The sequence below is a fragment of the Dermochelys coriacea genome, chromosome 18 (assembly GCF_009764565.3).
Source record: "Dermochelys coriacea isolate rDerCor1 chromosome 18, rDerCor1.pri.v4, whole genome shotgun sequence".
Lineage (NCBI taxonomy): Eukaryota > Metazoa > Chordata > Testudines > Dermochelyidae > Dermochelys > Dermochelys coriacea.
This window is the reverse complement of record NC_050085.1, coordinates 4,326,305-4,351,162: the sequence shown is the minus strand read 5'-3', so window position 1 is coordinate 4,351,162 and position 24,858 is coordinate 4,326,305. Positions and strand designations below refer to the sequence as shown.

The window sequence follows — 24,858 nt, the reverse complement described above, 5'->3', positions numbered from 1 at the left end:
ACCAGGCTCAGTAAAATCCCAGTGTGACAATATTCCCCTTCCCCAGGCCAACAGCTGCCCCCGCAGCCCCTCCCTCCCACAGCTTGGGTCAGTACTGGTCTGAGAACAGGCCCTGATGGGCAGCAGATGCCAGCGGGGGGAAGAGGGGGTTACATTCTAAGGTCTGGGGCCCTGACAGAGACTGCCCTGCCTCTCTGTTATGTAGCAGGGGGAGGGGGCGACTCAGACATCCACACTAATTTCAGCAGGGGCAGGATGGCACAAGGAGACGAGCATCTCTCAGGCAGGCAGGTCCCAAACCACTGGGGGCTCCACAGGGAAAAAACAATGCCTTAAATTCTACCCCATGACCCAGGCACCACATGGATGTTGGAGCTGGCACAGTGGCACGGGCTCCCTCTGAGACACACTGCTCCAGAGAGAAGCTGCAGCATTCAGCACCAGCTTCTGTCTCCAGGTTGTCATGGGGTCCATCTACACAGCTGCTGGGAGCTGAATACCTGCTAGCTCTGCTGGAGCTAGCACCTAGAGATAGCAGTGGGGCCATGGTGACATGGGTGGCTCAGGCTAGCCGCCTTAGTATAATCCCATCTGACTCCTGTGTATGTTTCTTGGGTGGCAAGCCCGAGCTGCCCGTGCCATTGCAGTCACACTGCTATTTTCAGGTGTAGGCCAGAGCACAGCTAGAGGATGCATGTCACCCTCCCAGCGGCTGTGGAGACAGACCCTTGGAGTGCAGCCCCGTGCAGTGTCTAAGCGAGCGGTGGCAAAAGCATGGATGATACAGTAAGGGCTGTATCTGAAATAAATGGTCACAACTGCCTAGCCTCACATGAATGGTAGAAAGCCACCCAGATAGTGCTTCTGCATGGTAGTGCTTCACAGCAGCTAGCGCCCCAACTGCCCCTCCAGCCTGGGAACTAATGGTAGACGCATCCTCAGCACGTGGGACAGCCATAACCCTCAGCTATCTTCTGCTTGCTCCCCAACCACGAGCCGCTATCTAACCTAGATTGAGCTCAGCCAACTAGCTCTCACCCTTGTGCCAGTCTCATCTGCCCCTGGGCCAGGTCTTAGGAGTTCTAGCTGGGCTTGGGGAGGCAGTGATGGAGAGCTGGGTGCCATCAGCAGTCTGCAGGCACATCGCATTGCAAGCCCTTCCAGCGGCCCCCTACACAGTGAGAAGGAAGGGGAGGGGGCATGCCGTGGAGCTCCACACGAGAACACCCTCAGGGAGCAGGAGCCCTGTCCCATGCTGCCCGGTGATATTGTGCTGCTTTGGCCACACCCAGGGCTGAAGGCAGCTGAGGTAGCAATACTGGTGTGGGCACACAATCTTAACTCATCACCAGGAGGCCTGCCAAGGCCACCAGTGCGGTACCCAGTCTTGAAACCACATCTCCAGGACTCAAGGCTGCCAGAGGCATCATGTTGGTCTGAAAATTGTTGGGCCACTACCTTCCATACACTCCGAACCAACAATGCAAGACGGCACACAGGGCAGTAGCTAGCCAGATCATCAGTGCAGCAAGTGACATTCTCTGGACACAACAGCTGCCCTCCCTATGGACAGGTGTTGACAATCCCCATCAGCATCAGACCCAGCGCCCCCTCCTGGCCCTCGCCAGCCACGACAGACCTGGATTCAAAGCACAGACTGTTGGACAGAGGATAATAAGATGCTCATTTGGGGTAACGTTCACTGGTCAATAAAGAAATCGTCACGAGGGCACATCTTCAAAGGGTATTTTAAGTGGCAAATATGGAACAGGAAACACAGGAAGTGAAACTGTTTATCCAAAGCAACAAATGGGTTTAGGACAGGGCGCAGGAACAGAGGGAGCTAGGGGGCCAGGGCCCTCCCACTTTTTACCGGGCATAAGGGCAAGTGACAGAGTGGAGGAAGCAGGGGACTTGGGGAGAAGGGGCAGAGTGAGGGCAGGATCTTGGGGGAATGGGCAGCATGGGTGCAGGGCCTCGGGGGAATGGGAGGTACAAGGGTGGGGGTTCAGGGAGAACGGGTGGTGCAGGGACCAGGGCACAGTTCGGGCACCATTGCCCCCCCCACACACACTTTTAGGGACCTTCTGCCGATCCTAGTTTAGGATGCCAGGAGCTGGCATGCTAGGAAGCCACCATCGCTGAAACCCAGAGAGCGTAAAGGTGGAGCTGATCGAAAGTTTTTCAACCAACCTTTTTTCCATTGAATAACGCCGTTCTGTCTAAACCAAAGTGTTTCGCAGAAACCTCCTGGTTTTGACAAGCCTAGCCTGGCATTCACTAGAGTGTTAAGAGACTCACCTTCATGCCCCAGCTCTGCCTCATTTGACATAGAGACTTGAGCTGGAATCTCCCACATCACAGGTCAATGCTCCGCCCACTGGGCTGTCTCCGTCCTGCTCAATATTTAATTATTTATACAAAGTGAAACAGTTTTGATAGACTGACAGTAGCCTGTTGGTGACCAAGTGGGAAAGAGGAGAAAGCCGAGTCAAGGACACCATGGTCACAGGCCTGGGAGACAGGAAGGCTAGCGGAGTTGTCAGTTAAAGAAGTTCATCCTGGAGAGAATGAGTGTGAGTTGGTGGCATGACACCTGAGAGAAGCCACCAGCGGCTGCAAGAGAGGGTGGAGGCTGGACAGAGAGGTTTGGATGTTATCAGCATGGAGGTGGTGGCTCTAGCTACGGGAGTAGCAGAGGTCGTCCAAAGAGGCAAGAAGAGGAGGGAACTAAAGACAAATGGCAAAGGAGCAGAAAGAAGAATGCAGAGATGCTGAATGAACTGTCAGCACAGCAGGAGACGAAGCAGGAGCCAAGAGACGAGTGAACGCAAAGGCAGAGGATGTGCTCAGCTGTGTCTTAGGCAACAGAGGGACCCAGGAGAATAAGAAAATTAACTTAGGATGCAAAACTACACATCAGGGCAGATCCTAAACTAGTGTAAACGGGCAACGATCCACTGCAGTCAATGCAGATACGCTGATTTACACCTGCTAGGGTCTAGCCCCAGAAGATTAACCAAAAGGATTCACTAGAGAGCTGGTGGGAGGGATGGAAAGGGCTGAATGTGGCAGGTAGAGCTTGGCAAAGGAACAGCCACAGGGCAAGATACGACAACAGTCCTTGAGTGTTTGAAGGGTATGACTACCTAGGAGGGGAAGGAATTGTGTAGGATGTTACAAAGGGGAACGGAACCTGACTCACAGATGTGCACGTGGCCAGATGCTGATCCCATCTCATCCTGAAGTGCACCTGAGTCCGTGTCTGGCCCAGGAAGGTGCTATTCAGTGTGAGGGAGGCTCAATGTGCCCAATGGAGACAATGAAACCACAGGGCTACGGCTAAACCCTCATGAGAACCTGGCACTCTCCAAGTCCCATTTCCAGCTTGTGACTCTGGCTTTGACACTGGCCTGTTACAGTGCCCAGCATAATGCCAACAGGCAGTGGGGGAACTCGGTGTCACAGGCATCTGGGAGGGGAGCAGATGGGCTGCAAATCCCAGCTGAAAAGGCGCTATCTGCAGAAGGCAAATGGTAGCTGGGCAAACAAATTGGTGTTGCTTGGTATTTCGCTCCCAGGCTGGGTCCACTATGAACATGTGTTGTCAGGGGTGCTGTCCATGGGTGGGGGAAGTCGAACATGGGGAACTGTATGTGTGTGTGTCCACATGAGAGAGGAGGGGAGGTGTGCACACGTTTGGAGCACAGTTGCTGTGTTTGAATATAGGTACGTCTGCATGGCTTGCTTGCTTGTGGGTACACGTGATGGCGACAGCTTGTGCCTTTCCCAGCTGTGGGTAGAAATCGGGGGATCGTGGTTACAGCCCTTTCATGGCCCGTCCAGGTGTGCCACCAGCTGTGCGGTCTTACAGAGTTGTCTTTTAACAATACCAGTTTTCTGCCACACAAATATCCCTGTTGCTCTATTAGTGCAAACTGTGGTAATCTTGAGGCTGATAAGAAACTGCCGTGTAACTCCAACCTCCTGGGTTGTGCTAAACAACCAAAGGAGACTCCAACTCCTGAGCATGCTCAGCCCAGTACAGCCATGTGGGGCCTGAGAACACCTCACCACAGAACACCCACCCGTGCCGAGGAGACATCCGAGGGCAAGAGGACCGTGCTACAGACCCTTCTGGCAAACTCTGCCAGGCTCAGCTGCAGGCTGAAGAGGCTTGTATGTTCAACCAGGAGAAGGCATTGCTGTCTCTTTTCCATTTACACCAAAGCTGCCCAGAAGGGCCACAGGCAACTTGCCCTGCCGGCTCCCAAAGACCCCATTTCGTCAGTGTGCCGATAGCCTCATACTCACCCCATGTGATGGGTAGGTCAGCCAGCCCCAGTCCCCGGGGATCATTGCTGTGTCCAGCATGTTCACTGGAAAACACGGGAGGAAAAAATGCATTAGAAAACTGCTCACCTTTCACAAACACCCTGAAAAGCAGCACAGCCCAACCTACACTGTGAGACCGTGTGCTCCCACCCCACAGCACACCCACCTACACCGTGAGGCTCTGTGCTCCCACCCCACAGCACTCCCACCTACACCATGAGGCCATAGAATCATAGAATATCAGGGTTGAGAGGGACCTCAGGAGGTCATCTAGTCCAACCCCCTGCTCAAAGCAGGATCAATCCCCAACTAAATCATCCCAACCGGGGCTTTGTCAAGCCTGACCATAAAAACCTCAAAGGAAGGAGATTCCACCACCTCCCTAGGTAACGCATTCCAGTGCTTCACCACCCTCCTAGAGAAATAGTTTTTCCTAATATCCAACCTAGACCTCTCGCACTGCAACTTGAGACCATTACTCCTCGTTTTGTCATCTGCTACCACTGAGAACAGTCTAGATCCATCCTCTTTGGAACCCCCTTTCAGGTAGTTGAAAGCAGCTATCAAATCCCCCCTCATTCTTCTCTTCTGCAGACTAAACAATCCCAGTTCCCTCAGCCTCTCCCCATAAGTCATGTGTTCCAGACCCCTAATCATTTTTGTTGCCCTCTGCTGGATGCTTTCCAATTTTTCCACATCCTTCTTGTACTGTGGGGCCCAAAATTGGACACAGTACTCCAGATAAGGCCACACCAATGTTGAATAGAGGGGAACGATCACGTCCCTCGACCTGCTGGCAGTGCCCCTACTTATACAGCCCAAAATGCCGTTAGCCTTCTTGGCAACAAGGCACACTATTGACTCATATCCAGCTTCTTGTCCTCTGTAACCCCTAGGTCCTTTTCTGCAGAACTGCTGCCTAGCCATTCGGTCCCTAGTCTGTAGCATTGCATGGGATTCTTCCGTCCTAAGTGCAGGACCATGAGGCTGTGTCACTCCTGGGGAATTCTGCACCACTGTGCACGTGCAGAATTTACGTCCCCCACAGATTTCTTTGCTTCCCTGCAGAAAACTGACTTTCTGACAGAGAAGCAAAGGGAAGCCACAAGAGCAGTCATGCGACCCTCCCCAGCATTATGTTTCAGGTACCCAGGGCAGCCAGCAGAGAGGTAAATCACTGTGAGGCAGGGGGTGGAACTGAGGAAAGCCTGGTTGGTGGCTCCTACCCTGCACTAGGCTCAGTTACTAGTCCCGGCTGGGCTGGGGAGGACAGGACATCCTCTTCCCCTAGACAGCATCTGGGGCCAGGTCAGACTTACCCCCAGATTTCTCCTGCAGCTGCAGGAAGCTCTTCAAACCCCCTCCCGCCACTTCCTGCACCCATCACTCCTCAGCTGTAGGAGGAGGGATCCCTCTACAGGGAACTGTTCCCCCATCCACCCAACCCCCATGCATCCAGACCCCTCATACCCAGACCCTCCTGTCAAGCCTCACCCCCCGCACTCAGAACTCCCCCAATGAGCCCCACTGCCCCTGCACCCCACCGAGCCCCAACCAACTGCACCTGGCTCCCACCCCACTGAGTCCCCCACACCCAGACCCCCCGCCAAACTCTATCCCCTCCACATCCAGACTCCCCCATGCTGAGCCCCAACCACCTTCATCTGGACCCCCCTGCAGAGTCCCTTTACCATTGCATCCAGAACTTCCCAACAAGCGCCTGTGCATCCAGATCCGCCCCCCACATGCAGATCCCCCACTGAGCCACCTGCACCCAGATTGCCCCACACAGAACCCTCTCAACCTACACCTGGATTCCCCCACACTAAGCCTCTCCACACTTGCATCCTACTGGGCTGAGCCTGTCTGCCCCCACCTGGTGCACCTGGCACAGAGGGGAAGAGCCCTCATGTTTTTCTGGGACAGGCCCGGTCCTTGTGCTGTGTCAGGGTTGGGTGCAGCCTCACTGCTGAGTCTGTGTCCCGGGGTGGGCTGCATAGTGATCTTCCACCTCTGTGCAGCCAGTGGCCTGTGTTCCTCAATGCTATGCTGGAGCCTCCACATTTATTTGACAAATAAAATTTGCAGAATTTTAAAATATTGTACACAGAATTTTTATTTTTTGGTGCAGAATGCCCTCAGGAGTACTGTGTGCTCCCATATCCACCTACACTCAGAGCTCCATGGATTCCAAGGCCAGAAGAGACCACTGTGATCACCTAGTCTGACCTCCTGTATAACCCAGACCAGAGAACTTCCCCAGAATAATTCCTAGAGCAGATCTTTTAGAACAATATCCAATCTTCATTTAAAAACGGTCAGTGATGGAGAATCCTCCACAACCCTTGGTAAATTATTCCAATGGTTATTTACCCTCACTGTCAAAAATGTACGTCTCGTTTCCAACCTCAATTTTCCAGCTCCAACTTCCAGCCATTGGATCGTGTTAGACCTTCCTCTGCTAGATCGAAGAGCCCATTATTAAACATTTATTCCCCATGTGGGCACTTACACACTGTGATCAAGTCACCCCTTAACCTTCTCTTTGTTAAGCTACGTAGATGGAGCTCCTTGAGTCTATCACTCTAAGGCAGGTTTTCTAATCCTTTAATCATTCTTGTGGCTCTTGGCTGAACCAACTCTAATATAGCAACATCCTCCTTGAATTATGAGCACCAGAACTGGACACAGGTTCTAGCAGTAGTCACACCAATGCCAAACACAGATATAAAATGACCTCTGTGCTCCTACTCGAGAGTCCCCTGTTCTTGCATCCCATAATCACATTAGCCCTTTTGGTCACAGGGTCGCACTGGGAGCTTGTGTTCAGCTCAGTATGCACCCCCTCCCACAAATCTTTTTCAGAGTCCCTGCTTCCCAGGAGAGAGCCCACCATCCTGCGGTCTTTGTTCTAGAGGTGAACATTTACAGCTAGCTGGATTACAACTGTAGATGTCTTGACTAGCTCCTCCGATATTAATGACAGATGCCGCAAGCCCCTGGTCCAGACCTGACGGACAGGAGCCCTCAGCTACTGTGGCCGCAAGGGTGACAAGAGCTGGGCAATTAGCAGGGTGCTAGTTCTGCTCTCAGAGTCCACGGCTGAGTGGGCTGGGGCCTGCATCATCATCAGGGCAAAGCAAGCAGGTATCAAGCGGTGAGATGTAGGTAGAGGGGACAAATGCCCCCGGACCGCTCTCTCAGAGTCTCTCCCCACTTACCTCTTATGGGAAGGGACAGTGCAGAGCTGGGAGAGGTGAATGGTGACTGCAGAGCAAACCAGAGGTGAAGCCAGCATGACAGATCTTTAGGGGAGCTGTGAGTGTGGGGGGGGGGGAGTGGGTGCATGGGTCTGATTCCTGTTCACTCTGCCCTGACCCTCACCCATCCCCGCACAGGGCAGCACCTTGTACCCGATTAAACCCTGCAGAGGGTCTCACCCTTTGGGGCACTGGGGTCCATGGCTGTTACTCAGCTCACAGACAGTGAGCAGCTGACTAAGGGTTACAGGCCGATTTGCAGGGGCCCTTCTCACCTGGGGTCACTGAGAGTTCCTAGTGCAGGTCCCTTGCTGGGCTGGAAAGGGACACAGCTGTAGCTCTGGTGATGTTCTGCTAACAGGGGGCTGTGTGCTCAGCCAGGCTCTACAAACTGCTGCAGATCAGGGTCCTCTGCAACAAGGATCCATGCACCGTCCAGCACAGGGGGCACTCCCATGTATCAGCCCCTCCTGAGGAAATGTGGGGTGGGAGAGGACAGAGCAGGAGGGGCAAGGAGAAGAGGGGAAGAACTTGAGACATTCTCCTAAGCCTGCCCTAGTCCAGTGCAGCACTCACCTCGCTGGGCTGGCAGTTTCTCATTGTCTTCTGGAGGCTCAGCTGAGCCCTTTCAACTCCCTTCATGCATGGTGTGATCTGGCTTTAAAGTCTGCAGACCAAACACTGCCCCACTTCCCAGCCGGAAGCAGCCACCCCCCTCCATGACTCTGCTAACACCACACGAGAGACATGAGTTCTCAAGAACAGACTGCAGGGGAGAGGCTGCAAGAGGGGTGCCATCAAAGTCACCCCTTCTAATGCCCTCCTACCACTGGGAGCCCAGCTTAAGGAAGAGGCCCAGACAAATAACAAGAATTTTAGTTGTAAGTTGGGGACGCATCAATAAGAAGTAACGGAAGAGGAGAAGGACCTTGGAGTATTGGTTGATCATAGGATGACTATGAGCTGCCAATGTGATATGGCTGTGAAAAAAGCTAATGCGGTTTTGGGATGCATCAGGAGAGGCATTTCCAGTAGGGATAAGGAAGTTTTAGTACCGTTATACAAGGCACTGGTGAGGCCTCACCTAGAATACTGTGTGCAGTTCTGGTCTCCCATGTTTAAAAAGGATGAATTCAAACTGGAGCAGGTACAGAGAAGGGCTACTAGGATGATCCGAGGAATGGAAAACTTGTCTTATGAAAGGAGACTTAAGGAGCTTGGCTTGTTTAGCCTAACTAAAAGAAGGTTGAGGGGAGATATGATTGCTCTCTATAAATATATCAGAGGGATAAATATAGGAGAGGGAGAGGAATTATTTAAGCTCAGCACCAATGTGGACACAAGAACAAATGGGTATAAACTGGCCACCAGGAAGTTTAGACTTGAAATCAGATGAAGGTTTTTAACCATCAGAGGAGTGAAGTTTTGGAATAACCTTCCAAGGGAAGCAGTGGGGGCAAAAGATCTATCTGGTTTTAAGATTCTACTTGATAAGTTTATGGAGGAGATGGTATGATGGGATAATGGGATTTTGGTAAGTAATTGATCTTTAAATATTCAGGGTAAATAGGCCAAATCCCCTGAGATGGGATATTAGATGGATGGGATCTGAGTTACTATAGAAAATTCTTTCCTGGGTATCTGGCTGGTGAATCTTGCCCATGTGCTCAGGGTTTAGCTGATCGCCATATTTGGGGTCGGGAAGGAATTTTCCTCCAGGGCAGATTGGAGAGGCCCTGGAGGTTTTTCGCCTTCCTCTGTAGCATGGGTCATGGTTGACTGGAGGGAGGCTTCTCTGCTCCTTGAAGTTTTGAACCATGATTTAAGGACTTCAATAGCTCAGATATGGGTGAGGTTTTTCATAGGAGTGGGTGGGTGACGTTCTGTGGCCTGCGCTGTGCAGGAGGTCGGACTAGATGATCAGAATGGTCCCTTCTGACCTTAGTATCTATGAATCTATGAATCTAAATCAATCCAGGGAGAGGAAAGCTACTTAGGCCAGGGGAGGGACAAGGATGCCTTTACACACTCTCAAGAGTTTTCTGTTTAAGCCAATTCAATGTCTTCTGGGAGAAGGAGAGGAAGCCAGCATGGAATAAAAACAGAGAGGGGGGAGTTGCCTGCCGGCTGCAATCTCAAACGCTTGGCTCCCATTAGCCCCATACTGATGTGCCCAGCAGCTCAGCAACTGCTCGGAATTAGCCTGCAGGAAACGCAAGCCTGCCCCAGAAATGCTCTGCACCTGGTATGTTTCCCTGGACGCTTCAGTCAATAAAGCTTGTAAGGCAAACAGGAGATTGCGGATTTCCGGAGTCTCTCAGCAGGCTCAGCCTTGTATCAGGAGCAGGACAAACTGACTTTCCATTGCTTCTATCGATCAGCAATCGATCCTCCCACCCGCTCTCTCCCACCTTTCCCTGCTCCGCTACTGCTTGATCTTTGGCTTTCACGATCTCTTAACCCTCTGGCATGGAACCACCCCTGCCACGGCCTGTAACTCCCTGCACTTCGCCAGCACCGGGCCTCAGACCCCCGCACAGCACCTCCCACCGTCAGCTTGACAGCCCTTTGGTAGCAGACACAGCTGGCAAGGCACCCACACGCCCTGCCTACATGCCGTGAGCATGTGGGTGAAACGCTGCTGGCTCAAACTTGCTCTGGCGATGTGGCAGGCAGGCGAAAGGTGCTCAGAAAGGCCAGACACTGACTCCCTCTCAGATAGGGGTGTCTACAGCCCTGCTCAGCGGGATGGTACCTGGACTCTGGGTAAGCTGCCACGCATTCAGGTTTTACCTGGACAGTCCGGTTTTTGGCTTCTATGTCCAGGTGCCAGTTAGGGATGCCAGGTGCCTGGGTTTTTATTGGAAAGTCCAGTTGAAAAGAGGACCTGGCAGTGTCCAGTCAGATGCACTGACTGGACACTAACAGTCTGGTCACCACGGGGCAGGGGCAGGCTCCAGGTCATTAACCTACACCAGCCCCTGCTCAGCTATGGCCACCTTCTACCTGCAGGCCGGCTCCTTGTCAGGCTGCAGCAGTTCCCAGAGCAGAGGGAGCCGAGCTGTCAGGGGAGGGTGGTGGAGACAATCCAGCAAGCCAAAGAGAGGGGAAGGGGAGAGAGGCACAAGCGACAGGGGCAGGTCCTTGGGGGAAGAGGTGGAGAAGGGGGCATGGCCTCAAGGGAATAGGTGAGGCAGGGGCCGGGTCTCAGGGAAGAGGTGGAGCAGAACCTCAGGGGTCCGGTTGCCAACGATGAGAAAGGTGGCAACCCAGTCAGCATGGCCCCAAGGCACATTGGCCAGAGAGTGCATGCTCCAGTGTGGCTACCCCAATTGCAAGGCTTTGCAGAGGCAGCTCAAAATATCAGCCGGCATCTGCAGGCACAGAAGCAGGGACTTTTGGCCACTGACGATGTCCTCAGACAGCTGCCAAGCGTGCACCCTGATCCTTCTCTCCTCTCTGCTGCCTATTGGCTCCCACCCCCTCTGAAGCAATCCCAGGATCAGGCTCCTTTGCACTGATATAACTGTGTCCACACTGGGGGTTGCACCCGTTTCACTATGTCAGTAGAAAAATCACAGCCCTAAGAGAAATAATTCCATTGGTACAAAAGTGGTGTGGAGACCAGACCTGGCAGGGGACTCTAGGAACTGGAATACAAACAATAAACACCACTGCTGAACCCGCCTCTGCTGGGCTCCCTCAAGGCCAGGAAGAAGACTCCAGCAAGCAGGGCATTCTCCTCTAGCAAGGGCGGGCTCCATGCAGCCAGAGGAACAGTGCCACTTTCACTTACTATTACAACTCAGGGAACAAGTGGCAGAGGCAGGCAGTGGGGAAGCGAGCTGACTGAGAAGGGCCCAGGCATCTCGCTCCTGACAGAGCAGATTAGGGGCTTTGGAGCCATTTATTAATGTTAGCAGAACAATTGGAAAGAATTTCCAGGGTTTCATTGGCTTAGCAGCAGGACGAGGCCCTGTGCGCCTGGTGAGGTGCTGCACAGACTGCCAAAGAGCTGCCTTGCCCTCGGCACACAGTAATTACCTCCGAGATCTCACATCCATTGTTATTTGTTATTGCTAATTGGAAGATTTTCTGCCTATTTGCCCTGGGTAATTTGCCCAGCAAGGGGCAGGGCCCAGAAGATTTCCTGCTCGGAATGCTGCAGCAGGCAACCTGCGCCCTTGGCGACACGCAGGACGCCTTACTCACCAACCAGGCAGCAGGGAGGTCGCTGCTAGCGTAGGCAAGTGCCCTAGGCAAGCAAAGACACGGCCTCCGATCTCACTGTGAGCGACCGGAAAGGCTATGGACGCCTGCTATGATCCAGGGTTCTGCTATGATTCTGTGTGTGACAAAGTGAGACTGTTCTTAAGGTTTCCTCTGAATACTGTAGGGGTGCCTCAGTTTCCCCTAGGCATTTCTTAAGTCTCTAGGTGGTGGGATAAGGAGGTGTAATGGTTGCAGAGCGAAGGGCCTGTGTACATAAATGGCTGACACTCTGTCTCCTGGCAACTGATGGCCTGGGCCCTTCCCCCCTGCAAGGTGAGAGCTAAAGGGTTGGAGAACAAAGGAATCAGGTGACCTCCTGGCCCGGGAAAGGGACAAAGCCCAGAGGAGGAGGGGCTGGGGAGTGATTCAGTTTTGGGCTGGCTGGGGACATGGAATGAAGTATAGACATGGTTGTCTGGCTCACTGCCCCCAAAATGGACCTGGCTGAGAGGTCCTGTTTTCCGTACCTACAAGCTCTGTTTTAGACCATGTTCCTGTCATCTAATAAACGTCTGTTTTATTGGCTGGCTGAGAGTCACATCTGACTGCGAAGTTGGGGTGCAGGACCCTCTGGCTTCCCCAGGACCCCACTTGGGTGGACTCACTGTAGGAAGTGCATGGAGGGGCAGAGGATGCTGAATGCTCCAAGGTCAGACCCAGGAAGGTGATTGCAGCGAGCGGTCTCAGGGGCAGAGAAGTCTGCAGCTCAACCCTGGCAAAGAGGTGGTGACCTCAAGAAGGGCTGGTATACTGGGGTTCTCCCTGGAAACCATGGGGAGCTGAGAGCACACAGGCCTGTGAGTCCACAACAACTTGGGAACAGTGGAGTGATGGCCTGTCATGGTCTCCTTAAGAAGGACATTGTAACCCTTACAAAAAGAGAGGGTTGAGCATTGGAAAGTTCTCCAAAGCACAGTTAATCGTGCAGCTGAAGGATGATGACCTCTCTAAGGAGCAAATTCCTGACCCAGATCGGGGAGGATCTGAGAGCAGCTGGAGCAGTAGCCAGGCACCCCCAAGACTCCTGTCCCCAACCAGACGGGGGTCTTCATGATCAGGTTCCCCATCGGCGGATCGGAGACGGATGGGATTGGAGCTGAGTCCAAGAGAGCAAGGGGACTGAGAGAGCCAGTGAACCTGAGAAAGAGCTGCAGGAGAAGCAGCAGCAGCATGACCTGGCGAAAATCATGGAGCAGGTCCTCAAGGAATCAATTATGAAGCACTTAGAGGAGAGGAAAGTGATCGGGAACAGTCAGCATGGATTCACCAAGGGCAAGTCATGCCTGACTAATCTAATTGCCTTCTATGACGAGATAACTGGCTCTGTGGATGAGGGGAAAGCAGTGGATGTGTTGTTCCTTGACTTTAGCAAAGCTTTTGACACCGTCTCCCACAGTATTCTTGCCAGCAAGTTAAAGAAGTAGGGGCTGGATGAATGGACTATAAGGTGGATAGAAAGTTGGCTAGATCGTCGGGCTCAACAGGTAGTGATCAATGGCTCCATGTCTAGTTGGCAGCCGGTATCAAGTGGAGTGTCCCAAGGGTCGGTCCTTGTGCCGGTTTTGTTCAATATCTTCATAAATGATCTGGAGGATGGTGTGGATTGCACCCTCAGCAAGTTTGCAGATGACACTAAACTGGGAGGAGAGGTAGATACGCTGGAGGGTAGAGATAGGATACAGCGGGCCCTAGACAAATTAGAGGATTGGGCCTAAAGAAATCTGATGAGGTTCAACAAGGACAAATGCAGAGTCCTGCACTTAGGATGGAAGAATCCCATGCACTGCTACAGACTAGGGACCAAATGGCTAGGCAGCAGTTCTGCAGAAAAGGACCTAGGGCTTACAGTGGACGAGAAGCTGGATATGAGTCAACAGTGTGTCCTTGTTGCCAAGAAGGCCAATGGCATTGTGGGATGTATAAGTAGGGGCATTGCCTGCAGATCGAGGGACGTGATCATTCCCCTCTATTCAACATTTGTGAGGCCTCATCTGGAGTACTGTGTCCAGTTTTGGGCCCCACACTACAAGAAGGATGTGGAAAAATTGGAAAGAGTCCAGCGGAGGGCAACAAAAATGATTAGGGGTCTGGAACACACGACTTATGAGGAGAGGCTGAGGGAACTGGGATTGTTTAGTCTGCGGAAGAGAAGAATGAGGGGGGATTTGATAGCTGCTTTCAACTACCTGAAAGGGGATTCCAAAGAGGATGGATCTAGACTCTTCTCAGTGGTAGCAGATGACAGAACAAGGAGTGATGGTCTGAAGTTGCAGTGGGGGAGGTTTAGGTTGGATATTAGGAAAAACTTTTTCACTCGGAGGGTGGTGAAGCCCTGGAATGCGTTACCTAGGGAGGTGGTGGAATCTCCTTCCTTAGAAGTTTTTAAAGTCAGGCTTGACCAAGCCCTGGCTGGGATGATTTAGTTGGGGATTGGTCCTGCTTTGAGCAGGGGGTTGGACTAGATGACCTCCTGAAGTCCCTTCCAACCCTGATATTCTATGAATGTATGGTGGAGCGGAGAGGCATAGGGGACCTCCCAGGGGTGAGTGGGGATCGACCCCGGGGTGCCAGTTCCGCAGGGAACCTCGGCACTAAATTGCTGTCCCTGGTTAAGGGGGGGCGGGATGTGGATGCCACCACACTGCCTTTGAGCAGGCTGGTGATTTGAACCAGGGGGACTCTGGAGAAAAGCTCTGGTGTCTAGCTCCCTTGTTGGGTCCCAAGACCATGGACACCATCAGCCAGATGGGTGGGGTGGTGGACAGGCTCCCACTCCTGACCCCAACCTATATGTCTGTGTGGAGTCTCCTGGATTCAGGCCCCTCGGACCCTCAGTGGGAGCGAAAGGTGGCGGTCAATGGGGAGACATTCCTGGGGTGGCAAGACCCTGGAACAGAGAGAACTGTTGTTAGGCCCTGGGTGGTGCAGCCTCAGATGCTGAGGGGCTGTGAGACCTGGGTGAGGGTCCTAGGGATGAAGCCTCTCGCCCTGCCGATGGCCCAGATCCCTGTGCAGACCCAGGAGGGGTCGGGCTGGCTGGTCGTTGGGGTTCTACAGGATATCAGCTGTGAGACCCTGTTATGGGGTGATGGTGTCTCTGTGGGACCGGATCCAGGCTCTGCTCCTGTAATGGTCAAGGGTTTGAATTTGAATCCAGGGAACCAATCGGCGGAGAGGGAAATGGTCAGTGAAAATGCAGATGACCTGGCTGGCAGCAGGGAGCAGCTGCTAGGCTTAGGATACCTGCCAGCCTGTAACCAGACCCCTAGGGCTGGGTGGGACAAAGAGATGTTCCCTGGCCCCCTGCACACTGGAGACGGGGCTCATGCTGGCTCTGATGCTGTAAGGAGAGCAAAGAGCTCGCTGCCTGCCCCCACTGGGACAGCAAGGACAGCGCTGAGCAAGGGTGGAGATAAGACCCCAGCTGAGGGGGATGGGGGGACCCACAGGCAGGGCAGGATGGCTGCCAACCAGGTTTACCTGGTCCAGAGGTGCTGCTGGGAAGTGATCCCATGGCAGGGAAGGGGGCTCTGGACATAGTGGGGCCTCTCAGCAAGGTGATCTGGTTGGGGAAGAAATGCATCCTGGTGGTGTTGGATTTTGCCAACCACTACCCAGGGGTGGGGGATCTGCCCTTTGCTGAGGCAGACACGCTGCTGACCATCTTCAGCAAAGAAGGGGTCCCCCAGCGAGGTCCTTACAGACCAGGGGTCCAATGTCATGTCAGCCCTGCTCCAGGGCTTGTGGGAGAATTGTGGGGTCTGGCCCTGGACCTCTGCATATCATCCTCAGTCCAACGGGCTGGTGAAGAGGATCAGAGATTGGCCCATTCTCCAGACCAAGAAACAGGTCCAGGCCTTTATCAGGATGGCGGGATACTACTGGGGGTTTGTACTCCCATCACTGAGCTATGTACCAAGGAGAAGCCAGACAAGGTGGTCTGGACCGAGCAGTACCAGAGGGCTCTCTGTGCACTGAAGGAGGCACTAACCCAGGACCTGGTAAATCTGGTAAACCTAGACAGTGCCAAGCCCTTTACAGTGTTCACCGATACCACAGATGCAGGGCTGGACACAGTGCTAATGCAGGTCGATGCGAAGGGGGGGAGACACCCCATTGGGTGCCCAAGCAAGAAGCTGCTGCCCCGGGAGCAGAATTACGTGGCCATAAAGAAGAAATATCTGGCCATGGGGCAGGCCCTTAAAGAGCTGCAGCCGTATCTATTGGGGCGGTTCTTTGCGGTATATACTGACCCCTCTGTCCAGACATGGCTGCATCCAATGAAAGGGGCTAATGCTGAGCGGCGGATGACAGAGACACATGGCCAGAGGGTGGCCAAAGTCAAGATGGGGGCTCTTAACCAAGAGAGTCCAAATCACAGCCCTCCGGACTGGAGCGCTGGGAGAAGACCTGATCTCAGTTTGAACCCCAGGGGTTTTGGGGTGGAAAAAGGGCATGGGCCGCATAAACCTTCCCAAATGCAGCCTGCGAGTGTCATCGACCTAAGGGAGGGCGTAAAACAGGAAGGGCCGGGTATAACTCCCACCAAGAAATGGGAGAGATGATGGGGCATCCATGGGAACATTGGTGGGTTCGAACTTCCCCAGGTCACCAGGTAAAGTGACCCCGCTCAGTTTGGTCTGGAAGGGGGAGAGATGTGACGAAGTGGGACTGTTCTTAATGTTTCCTCTGAATACTGTAGGGGTGCCTCAGTTTCCCCTAGGCATTTCTTAAGTCTCTAGGTGGTGGGATAAGGGGTGTAATTATTGCAGAACAAAGGGCCAGTGTACATAAATGGCCGACACTCTGTTTCCTAGCAACAGATGGCCTGGGCCCTTCCCCCCCTGCAAGGTGAGAGCTAAAGGTGTTGGAGAGGGATAGGGACAAAGCCCAGAGAGGAGGGGGGGAGAGTGAGTCAGTTGGGGCTGGCTGGGGACATGGAGTGAAGTGCAGACGTGGTTGTCTGGCTCACTGCCCCCCAGAATGGACCCGGGTGAGGGTCCTGTTCTCTGTACCTACAAGCTCTGTTTTAGACCATGTTCCTGTCATCTAATAAACCTCTGTTTTACTGGCTGGCTAAGAGTCACATCTGATTATGAAGTTGGGGGGCAGGAACCTTTGGCTTCCCCAGGACCCCGTCTGGACGGACTGGCTGTGGGAAGCGCACGGAGGGGCAGAGGATGCTGAATGCTCCAAGGTCAGACCCAGGATGGTGGAAGTTTTGTGAGCTGTGTGTCCTGCAGACAGGCTGCTCCCAGAGAGGAGACTTCCCCAGAGTCCTGCTTGGCTTCGTAGGGAGCAGTTCCAGAGCATCGCCCGGGGACTCTGTGACACCATGTATGTCTGGCAGCCACTGCTTGTGCTGCATGGCTCCTGCAGTGCACTCCTCCCGCAGCACTGTGCCTTGGGAAGTGGCAGGAAATGAATCAGCTACATTCTGTCCAATCTAGGTCCCATCCAGAGCTGCTTACCCAGGTCCCCGTGTGCGGGGGAGAGGCAACTAGCATTTACATTATTGTAAAATAAACGGCTATGGGACACATGCGTAGTTCCCATCTAGCCCTAAGGATGCAATCTCCAGACTATGTGCTCATGTATGAAAGCAGATATCCTGTCTTATGGCATAAGAACGAGGCTCACAATCCCTTAGACGTGTGGCAGGACATGATGCTATGGGCCAAGTCTGTAGAAATCTGACTCGTTTTACTTGTCATTATGATAGTGATTAGATTTTGCACTTAATCTGTGGCTCGTAAGAGTGAGTAAACAGCCTTCTCCCTACTTTACAGATAGGGAAACTGAGGCAGGAGTTGCTGCAAGTCTTACCCAAAGTGACACATTTCAGAGTAGCAGCCGTGTTAGTCTGTATTCGCAAAAAGAAAAGGAGTATTTGTGGCACCTTAGAGACTAACAAATTTATTAGAGCATAAGCTTTCGTGAGCTACAGCTCACTTCATCGGATGCATTCCGATGAAGTGAGCTGTAGCTCACGAAAGCTTATGCTCTAATAAATTTGTTAGTCTCTAAGGTGCCACAAGTACTCCTTTTCTTTTTTCCAAAGTGACACAGTGAGACATTGGCTTGGATAGGGACAGAGGCCAGCTCTCTTGACTTGGATTTCTTTGCTTTAACCAGTAGACATGCTACCTCTAGGTAACGTGTCAGGAAGCTGGATTAACTGAAACACAGAAGACTAAACAGTCCAGTTAAGTGAAGTTTCTCACCGTGGCGAGGAGTGACTTAGCCATACAACAGCAACTGAGGCTAATGAAAGGCACGGAATTAAAGATCACAAGAAGCGCAGAAAATACCTCCCACCAAGCCTTGCTCCTGGGTTCGCAGTGGGGAAAAGAACATAGGACAAGGCCTGCCCCACTGCAGGTGAGCTGGATTAGACCCACGCTAGCAGCGACGGTACAGAGATAGAGCAATCAGCCCTGCCCCAGTGCAGATGGCCGTGCCAGATGCTTCATAAGGGGTCCCTTTCATCCAAAATGTTTCTAGGCATATCTGAGAGCAGCCGGGGAGCAAAAGGAGCTCCAAGATCCCTTACTAACTGTTAACCTGCTGCTCCTCAGCCCACTGATTAGATCCTCTCCCTCCCAGGCAGTCATCTCAGTAGCACACACATGGAGAGGAAGGGTCAGTGGGAGCAGTCCTGTCCCCTTGGGCTTCAATTCTTCACCATTAGAACTTCAAAGGCCTCCCAAGATTCCCAGCGAGGCTCCATCCCTAGAACAACACCTTTTGCATTGATAATTAAACACTTTGCCTGTTCTACTGACATGTCTGTTCTCTGCCTCTCAATTGCTAACCCACTCAAACAGCAGAGTGGTGAAACTGAGCTTCCCTCTCCGGGCACCCTCACCAAGCAGGGCTCTCAACTCCCCCACACTCTGGGTTCTTCCCACTACTGGATCCAGCGCAGTTCCATGACTAAACCAAAGCAGAAAGCAAGCATCAGAGTCACGGCCTCTCTATCACTGGCCTTGTTTGAGTCAAGATTGGATTTTTTCTAAAATATCCGCTCTCATTCCAGCAGGAATGGTTGTGGGAGAGTTCCAGAGGGTCGGACTGAATGATCACAATAGTCCCTTCTGGCCTTGGAATCTATGGAAAGGGGGCAGGGAATGGGCGCCCCCTGCAAGAGGCAAACCGGCCAGTGGCATTCTTTCCCCATAGACCGAAGCAGTATTTTTAAGAGACAGGTGTAGCCAGGTATCTGTAGCCAATCATTTAATCAGTGAATCAGCAGAGCGGCCAATCCCGCAAGCCTTCAACACCATGAATCAGGCCTCTAAACATTATCAGACTGGCTTAAAACCCATGAGATTTTAAACAAGAACAAAATGTTGGGTCTTTTTCTTGGCCTTATGTTCTCTACAGGGTCACACTTTCAAGCTTTTCTCCACAGCAATGAGGCCTAGAAATGTACCTTCTCTTGAAAAGAAAGATGAAATTCTCACGACTCCAGGATTTAAGAAAAAATCAAATACTGAAAAACTCACAATAAAATTGTGAGTGTTGGTATCACTGGAATATGGAGTTTGTCCTGTCCAGGAACAACCCACGAATGGCTCCAGATTGTTTGTTATTCATAGAATATCAGGGTTGGAAGGGACCTCAGGAGGTCATCTAGTCCAACCCCCTGCACAAAGCAGGACCAATCCCCAACTAAATCATCCCAGCCAGGGCTTTGTCAAGCCTGACCTTAAAAACTTCTAAGGAAGGAGATTCCACCACCTCCCTAGGTAACGCATTCCAGTGTTTCACCACTCTCCTAGTGAAAAAGATTTTCCTTATATCCAACCTAGACCTCCCCCACTGCAACTTGTGACCATTACTCCTCGTTCTGTCATCTGCTACCACTGAGAACAGTCTAGATCCATCCTCTTTGGAACCCCCTGTCACGTAGTTGAAAGCAGCTATCAAATTTTTGATTTTGCAGTGGATCGTTTGTCCACACCAGTTACAGCCTCCAGACTGGTTAGCTAAATCACATGCTATTCTTACTGACTACAATGTCCAAACCTGGATGCCTGAAGTTAAGCACCTCCCAATCATGGGCAGCGAGTTCTATGGGCCCGTGGTGCCTGGGCACTAGGAATATTCCACGGCCTGGCTCCAGCACTGGTCTCTCCCTTGGCCCCGCCTTCCGCCCCGGGCGCCCCCGCCCCGCTCATCCCCCGGGCCATTTAAAGCAGCCCGGGGGCCCCCACTCACCACCGGCAGCACAGCGAAGCTGAGCGGCTTCCTGCCTGCTCGCTCCATGTGGCTGCCGGCACCTCCCTGCAGCCCCTGAGTGGGGTTGGTCTGTATCCCGCCCCAAGCACCCCAGAGGCCAATGGGAAGCTGCGAGGGCAGTGCCTATGGGTAGCAGCATGTGGAGACTCCCGGACCACCCTGCCCCCCCCAGAGCCTGCACCCCCTTTTGGCCCCCAAACTCCCTCACAGAGCCTGCACCCCTGACCCCCACCCCTTGCCCAAGCCTAGAACCAGCACCCAGCACACAAACTCCATTCCAGAACCTGCACCCCAGACCCCCTCCCCCACCCAAACTCCCTCCCAGAGCCCAACCTCTCATCCATCCTGCATTCCAATTCCCTGCCCCAGCCCAGGGCCTGCACCCCAGACCTCCTCCCCCCGACCCAAACTCCCTCCCAGAGCCTTAGGCAGGTGGGGGGTGGAGTTTGGGGGTGGAGCTTGGGGGGGGTGGGTTCTGGGCACCACTAAAATTTCTACAAACCTGCCACCCCTGCACCCAATGGGCCTGATCCAGAAAGGTGGTGAGTACCCCAGGCCACTACTGCCTGCAATAGAAGCTGCAGCTCCTCAGCTACTTTGAAAACCTGGGTCTAGCCCAGGGATAGGCAAACTTTTTGACCCGAAGGCCACATCTGGGAATAGAAATTGTATGGCGGGCCATGAATGCTCACAAAATTGGGGTTGGCGTGTGGGAGAGGGTGAGGGCTCTGGAGTGGGGCCAGAAATGAGGAGTTCAGGGTGTGGGAGGGGAGTAAGGTGGAGAATGAGGGCTCTGGTTGGGGGTGTGGGCTCTAGGGTGGGGCTGGGGATGAGGAGTTTGGGGTGTAGGAGGGTGTTCTGGGCTGGGACCTAAGGATTCTGAGGGCGGGAGGGGGATCAGGGCTGGGGCAGGGGTGTGGGGGAGGCTCAGGGGTACAGGCTCCAGGCGGGGCTTACCTCAAGTGGCCCCCAGAAGCAGTGGCATGTCCCTTCTCCGGCTCCTAGGCAGAGGTGCGGAAAGGCAGCTCTGCATGCTGCCCTGTCTACAGGCACAGCCCCTGCAGCTCCCATTGGCTGTTGTTCCCGGCCAATGGGAGCTTCTGGGGTGGCACTTGGGGCAGGGGCAGCTTGCAGAGTGGAGCCCTCTGGCTGCCCCAACATGTAGGAGCCAGAGCGCGGCCATGCCACTGCTTCGGGGAGCCATGTGGAGAGGCCATTGACCCTGATCCCCGGCTGGAGCGCGGCAATCCCCAGACCCCACTCCCCAGCAGGAGCTCAAGGGCCGGATTAAAACAGCTGGTGGGCCGGATGCGGCCCACAGGCCATAGTTTGTCCATCCCTGGTCTTGCCCTTAGCAGCAATAGCATTCCTGCTCGGAAACATTGGCCTTGGGGATACCTGGAGTTTTATTTTTCACCGGGAGAATAATAAATAAATAGTCCCCACTGACTCCAGACAGCACTCTGTCCCCCTCTAGTGGCGACTGGGCCACATTTAGAGATGGATGAGCCTGCTAAGGTAGCTGGCCTTCTAACTCAGACAGCTGAGTCCCCTCCATTTAGCTCCAGAGACCTAGGTTTGATTCCTGCTGCCAGCAATCCAGCCAGGGCGGGACATTACAAATCCATTTGTCAGCCTGTGAATATGGCTCTTTGCAAATGAGTGGGGCTCCAGTAACTGTAGGTCAGGGGCCAGCTGGATGCTGCCCCGCACATTGCTGGGGCCTGGCAAACAGAACAGGATCAGAATGCTGAACAACAGCCCAAAGGGGCCTGAAAGCAGCATAAAAGAAAAGGAGGACTTGTGGCACTTTAGAGACTAACAAATTTATTTGAGCATAAGCTTTCGTGAGCTACAGCTCACTATAGCTCACGAAAGCTTATGCTCAAATAAATTTGTTAGTCTCTAAGATGCTGCAAGTACTCCTTTTCTTTTTTGCGAATACAGACTAACACGGCTGCTACTCTGAAACCTGAAAGCAGTATGTGGACTCTGGGAGGGGCTTAACCAACATACGCACAGATGTCTTGTCCGACTGCTCCCCAGCTCTCAAGTAGGAGTGCAAGTTCCCCTATGTCACGGGCCTGTTCCTTCCCCTGCCCGACTAGCTTGTCAGTGTGCCCCTGGCTGGTGAGTGTGGGAATCCAAAGAAGAGCTACGGCTTATTATACGTTTAGGGCAGGAGACTGAGGAGGGGGTGGGAAAACCCAGTGGGCTGGAGATGAAACAAGCAGCTCCATGGAACCATTCAAGGCCCAGAGGCGTGAGATGAGGGGAAGCAGAAGGAACCCTCAGGAGCCATGGGAGAGGACAGGCATTGTGGGAGCAGATGGAGCCCGGGAGGGAAGAGCTGGTGAGTGCCAGAGAGTGAAGGGGTCACTGCTGCACTTGCCCCATCAGCAGGGAGAGGACACGGCTAGTACCAGTGGGATGGGAAGCGCTTTGTGCTGGGATAGCCCAGCAGCAGGCCACTGGGAAGAAGGATGGGTGGATAGAGGTAACAGCCCTGTGCTGTGGGAGTGTGGCCCTGGGCATGGCTGACCTCAGTCTTTGGGGAGAGAAGTTATGGGTGTCCATTCAGGCTCCTGAGGGGAGAGCAGAATGGAGGAGGCCTGAGTTGGGGACTGAATCAGCTGGGGCAGGAGCCCAGAGAATGAGATTCATGTCTGGCCAAACCCGTAAAGTTGAGCTACAAGAGGGAAAGGCTGAGGCTCGGAGCCGGGGAGGGAAGGGAGCAGGAGAGATGCTGAGATGGGAAGGCTGTCTACCAGACTCCAGTGAGGAAGCAGCTAGCAGGAATGGGGAGTGGATCGCCTCTTCTTCCCCAGAGGAATCTCCTGATCCAGGTCATTGGATCCAGTGCCCGTGAAATATGGGAGTAGAGACTGCCCCAGTCAGGTGGTGATCAGGAGCTGAGCTGCCATGTGGTGTCCCTCAGGCTAATTGTGCTGTATGAGTGGGGTGCTGGCCCCACAGGGCAGCTGTGTGTGTGACATGCCAGAGGGCCAGCAGAGACCCAGAGCCAGGACAACGCCTGGTTGAAAGACAGAGGAGATGAAAGAGCCCTGGGTGCTCTCAGGAATGGCTCCTTTAAGTGATTATGAAAACTCTTGATGAGCAGCATCTGCCACGGAGCTCACCAGGAGAAAGGAGCTTGGAGCAGCATAGGGCAGCGTCACACGCTTAGAGTCATGCACTAGCAAGAAGAGAGAGCTCTCAGTAGCAAGAGCGCAGACAGAGCCTCCCAGGCACTTGGGCTCCCCAATCGCACTGGGTGCAGGGAGAGCATTAGCTTGAAAAATGAGCCTTGTTTTCTTTACTCTCAGCTCCATTGTGATGCGATCACACTTCTCTCCTTTCTAACAGAGCCTGGCCAGCTCTGGACTGTGCACGGCGGTTGACAAGATTCTGTTCCATTCAGAGACTCTTTGCAAACTAGAAGCACGAGTCAGCTCCGTTCCATTCAGAGACTCTTTGCAAACCAGAAGCACGAGTTATGCATCGTTTGCGTTTTTAGTAAAGTTCTGCTGAAAATATTCCAAGCAAATGCTCAGCCAGTTGGCTGCTCTGTGCGCTGCCTTAGCTCTGCTTTTTGTACGTCCTTCAACAGTTCTTACTGCCCCTCTGCACCGTGCTCACACAGACAACATTTCCAAAAGGGGCCACAGATCTTGGGTACCCAAGTCAAGACACCAGCCCCGGGTGTCATCAGTCATGCTGAGCATCCCAGCGCCAGCCAAAGTCTGGGGGAGCGGTGGGGGTCTCAGAACATGGGAAAGTCGAGCCCCAGGTGTCTTGAGAAAAATCTGAGACACCCACATTGGAAACCCCTTTGAAACTGATCCCTTCCCGCCCAGAACGAGAGACATGGAAACAACTGGGGGCATTTCGTAGGTTTGGCTCAGAAGCACTCATCTGAACGTCACCCCTTTGCACAAATACAAATGATGGGTTTGCAAACACGCTGGGCACAAGTGTGGTATTTATCCACTCCAGAGTGTGAGAATAATTTCCACCACAATCTGCTCAGTTCTCTTTCCTCTGAGGGCTAGATAAAATGTGACCCCGGGTCCGGGATGGTGGAGTGGCGGGAAGGAGAACACTCCTTCCATGACCTGCACCATCAGGGATCCTATTTTATTGGAAAAATTTTTATATATAAAACAAAGTGCAGTTCAGCTTTACTGTCCAGCACCACCTGCTGGCAAGCCTGTCAAATCTCAAGGCCTTCTCCTGCAAACCTCCATGTGTGTAAGGTTACTTGAGTAGTGCCAAGGGGATCACTCAGCTGCGGAGTTTCATCTATCAGTATTTGCAGGATTGGGCCGATAACTGGTCAGTTTTTCCATCTGCTCTCTTTGCTCAGTCCGGGGATGGGGGCGGAGATGGAGTGTTGATTTCCCTTTAAACAGGACCCTCTCTTCAGTGACAATCCCCACAAAACTCATCCTCTGCTGGCTGGTTTTGGTGCAGCCCACGCACAAAGAACTACTGGGGAGCTTATCCCTCCTTTCGAAAACCTTTTCTTCCCCTAGCTCCTTGAGTTACTGATTGGTAGCATCTCTCCGTACGCGTGCTCTGCCTTGCCAGGATTCGGAGAGGTCTGTCTCTGAAGTGAACAGGTTTGCCTTAAATTCTTTTAACCAAACCTCTTGCTGGTTGATCCCAAGCAATAGAGATGAGGATTTTCACAGGTGCCCAACTCCCATGGGATTTGGGCTCATCACTCCCTTGGGCTGCTTTGGAA

General features: G+C 53.1%; 1 protein-coding gene across 2 annotated transcripts in view; it reads right to left on the bottom strand.

The window, feature by feature from the left end:
• The window catches only part of EPHA8 (EPH receptor A8), a 129,125-nt gene that overhangs the window by 95,055 nt on the left and 9,212 nt on the right, over positions 1 to 24,858 (bottom strand). For both annotated transcript variants that reach the window (XM_038376822.2, XM_038376823.2), the window contains exon 2: positions 4,315 to 4,379. In XM_038376822.2, coding sequence (XP_038232750.2) covers positions 4,315 to 4,379 — 65 coding nt within the window. The remainder of the gene's footprint in view (positions 1 to 4,314; positions 4,380 to 24,858) is intronic.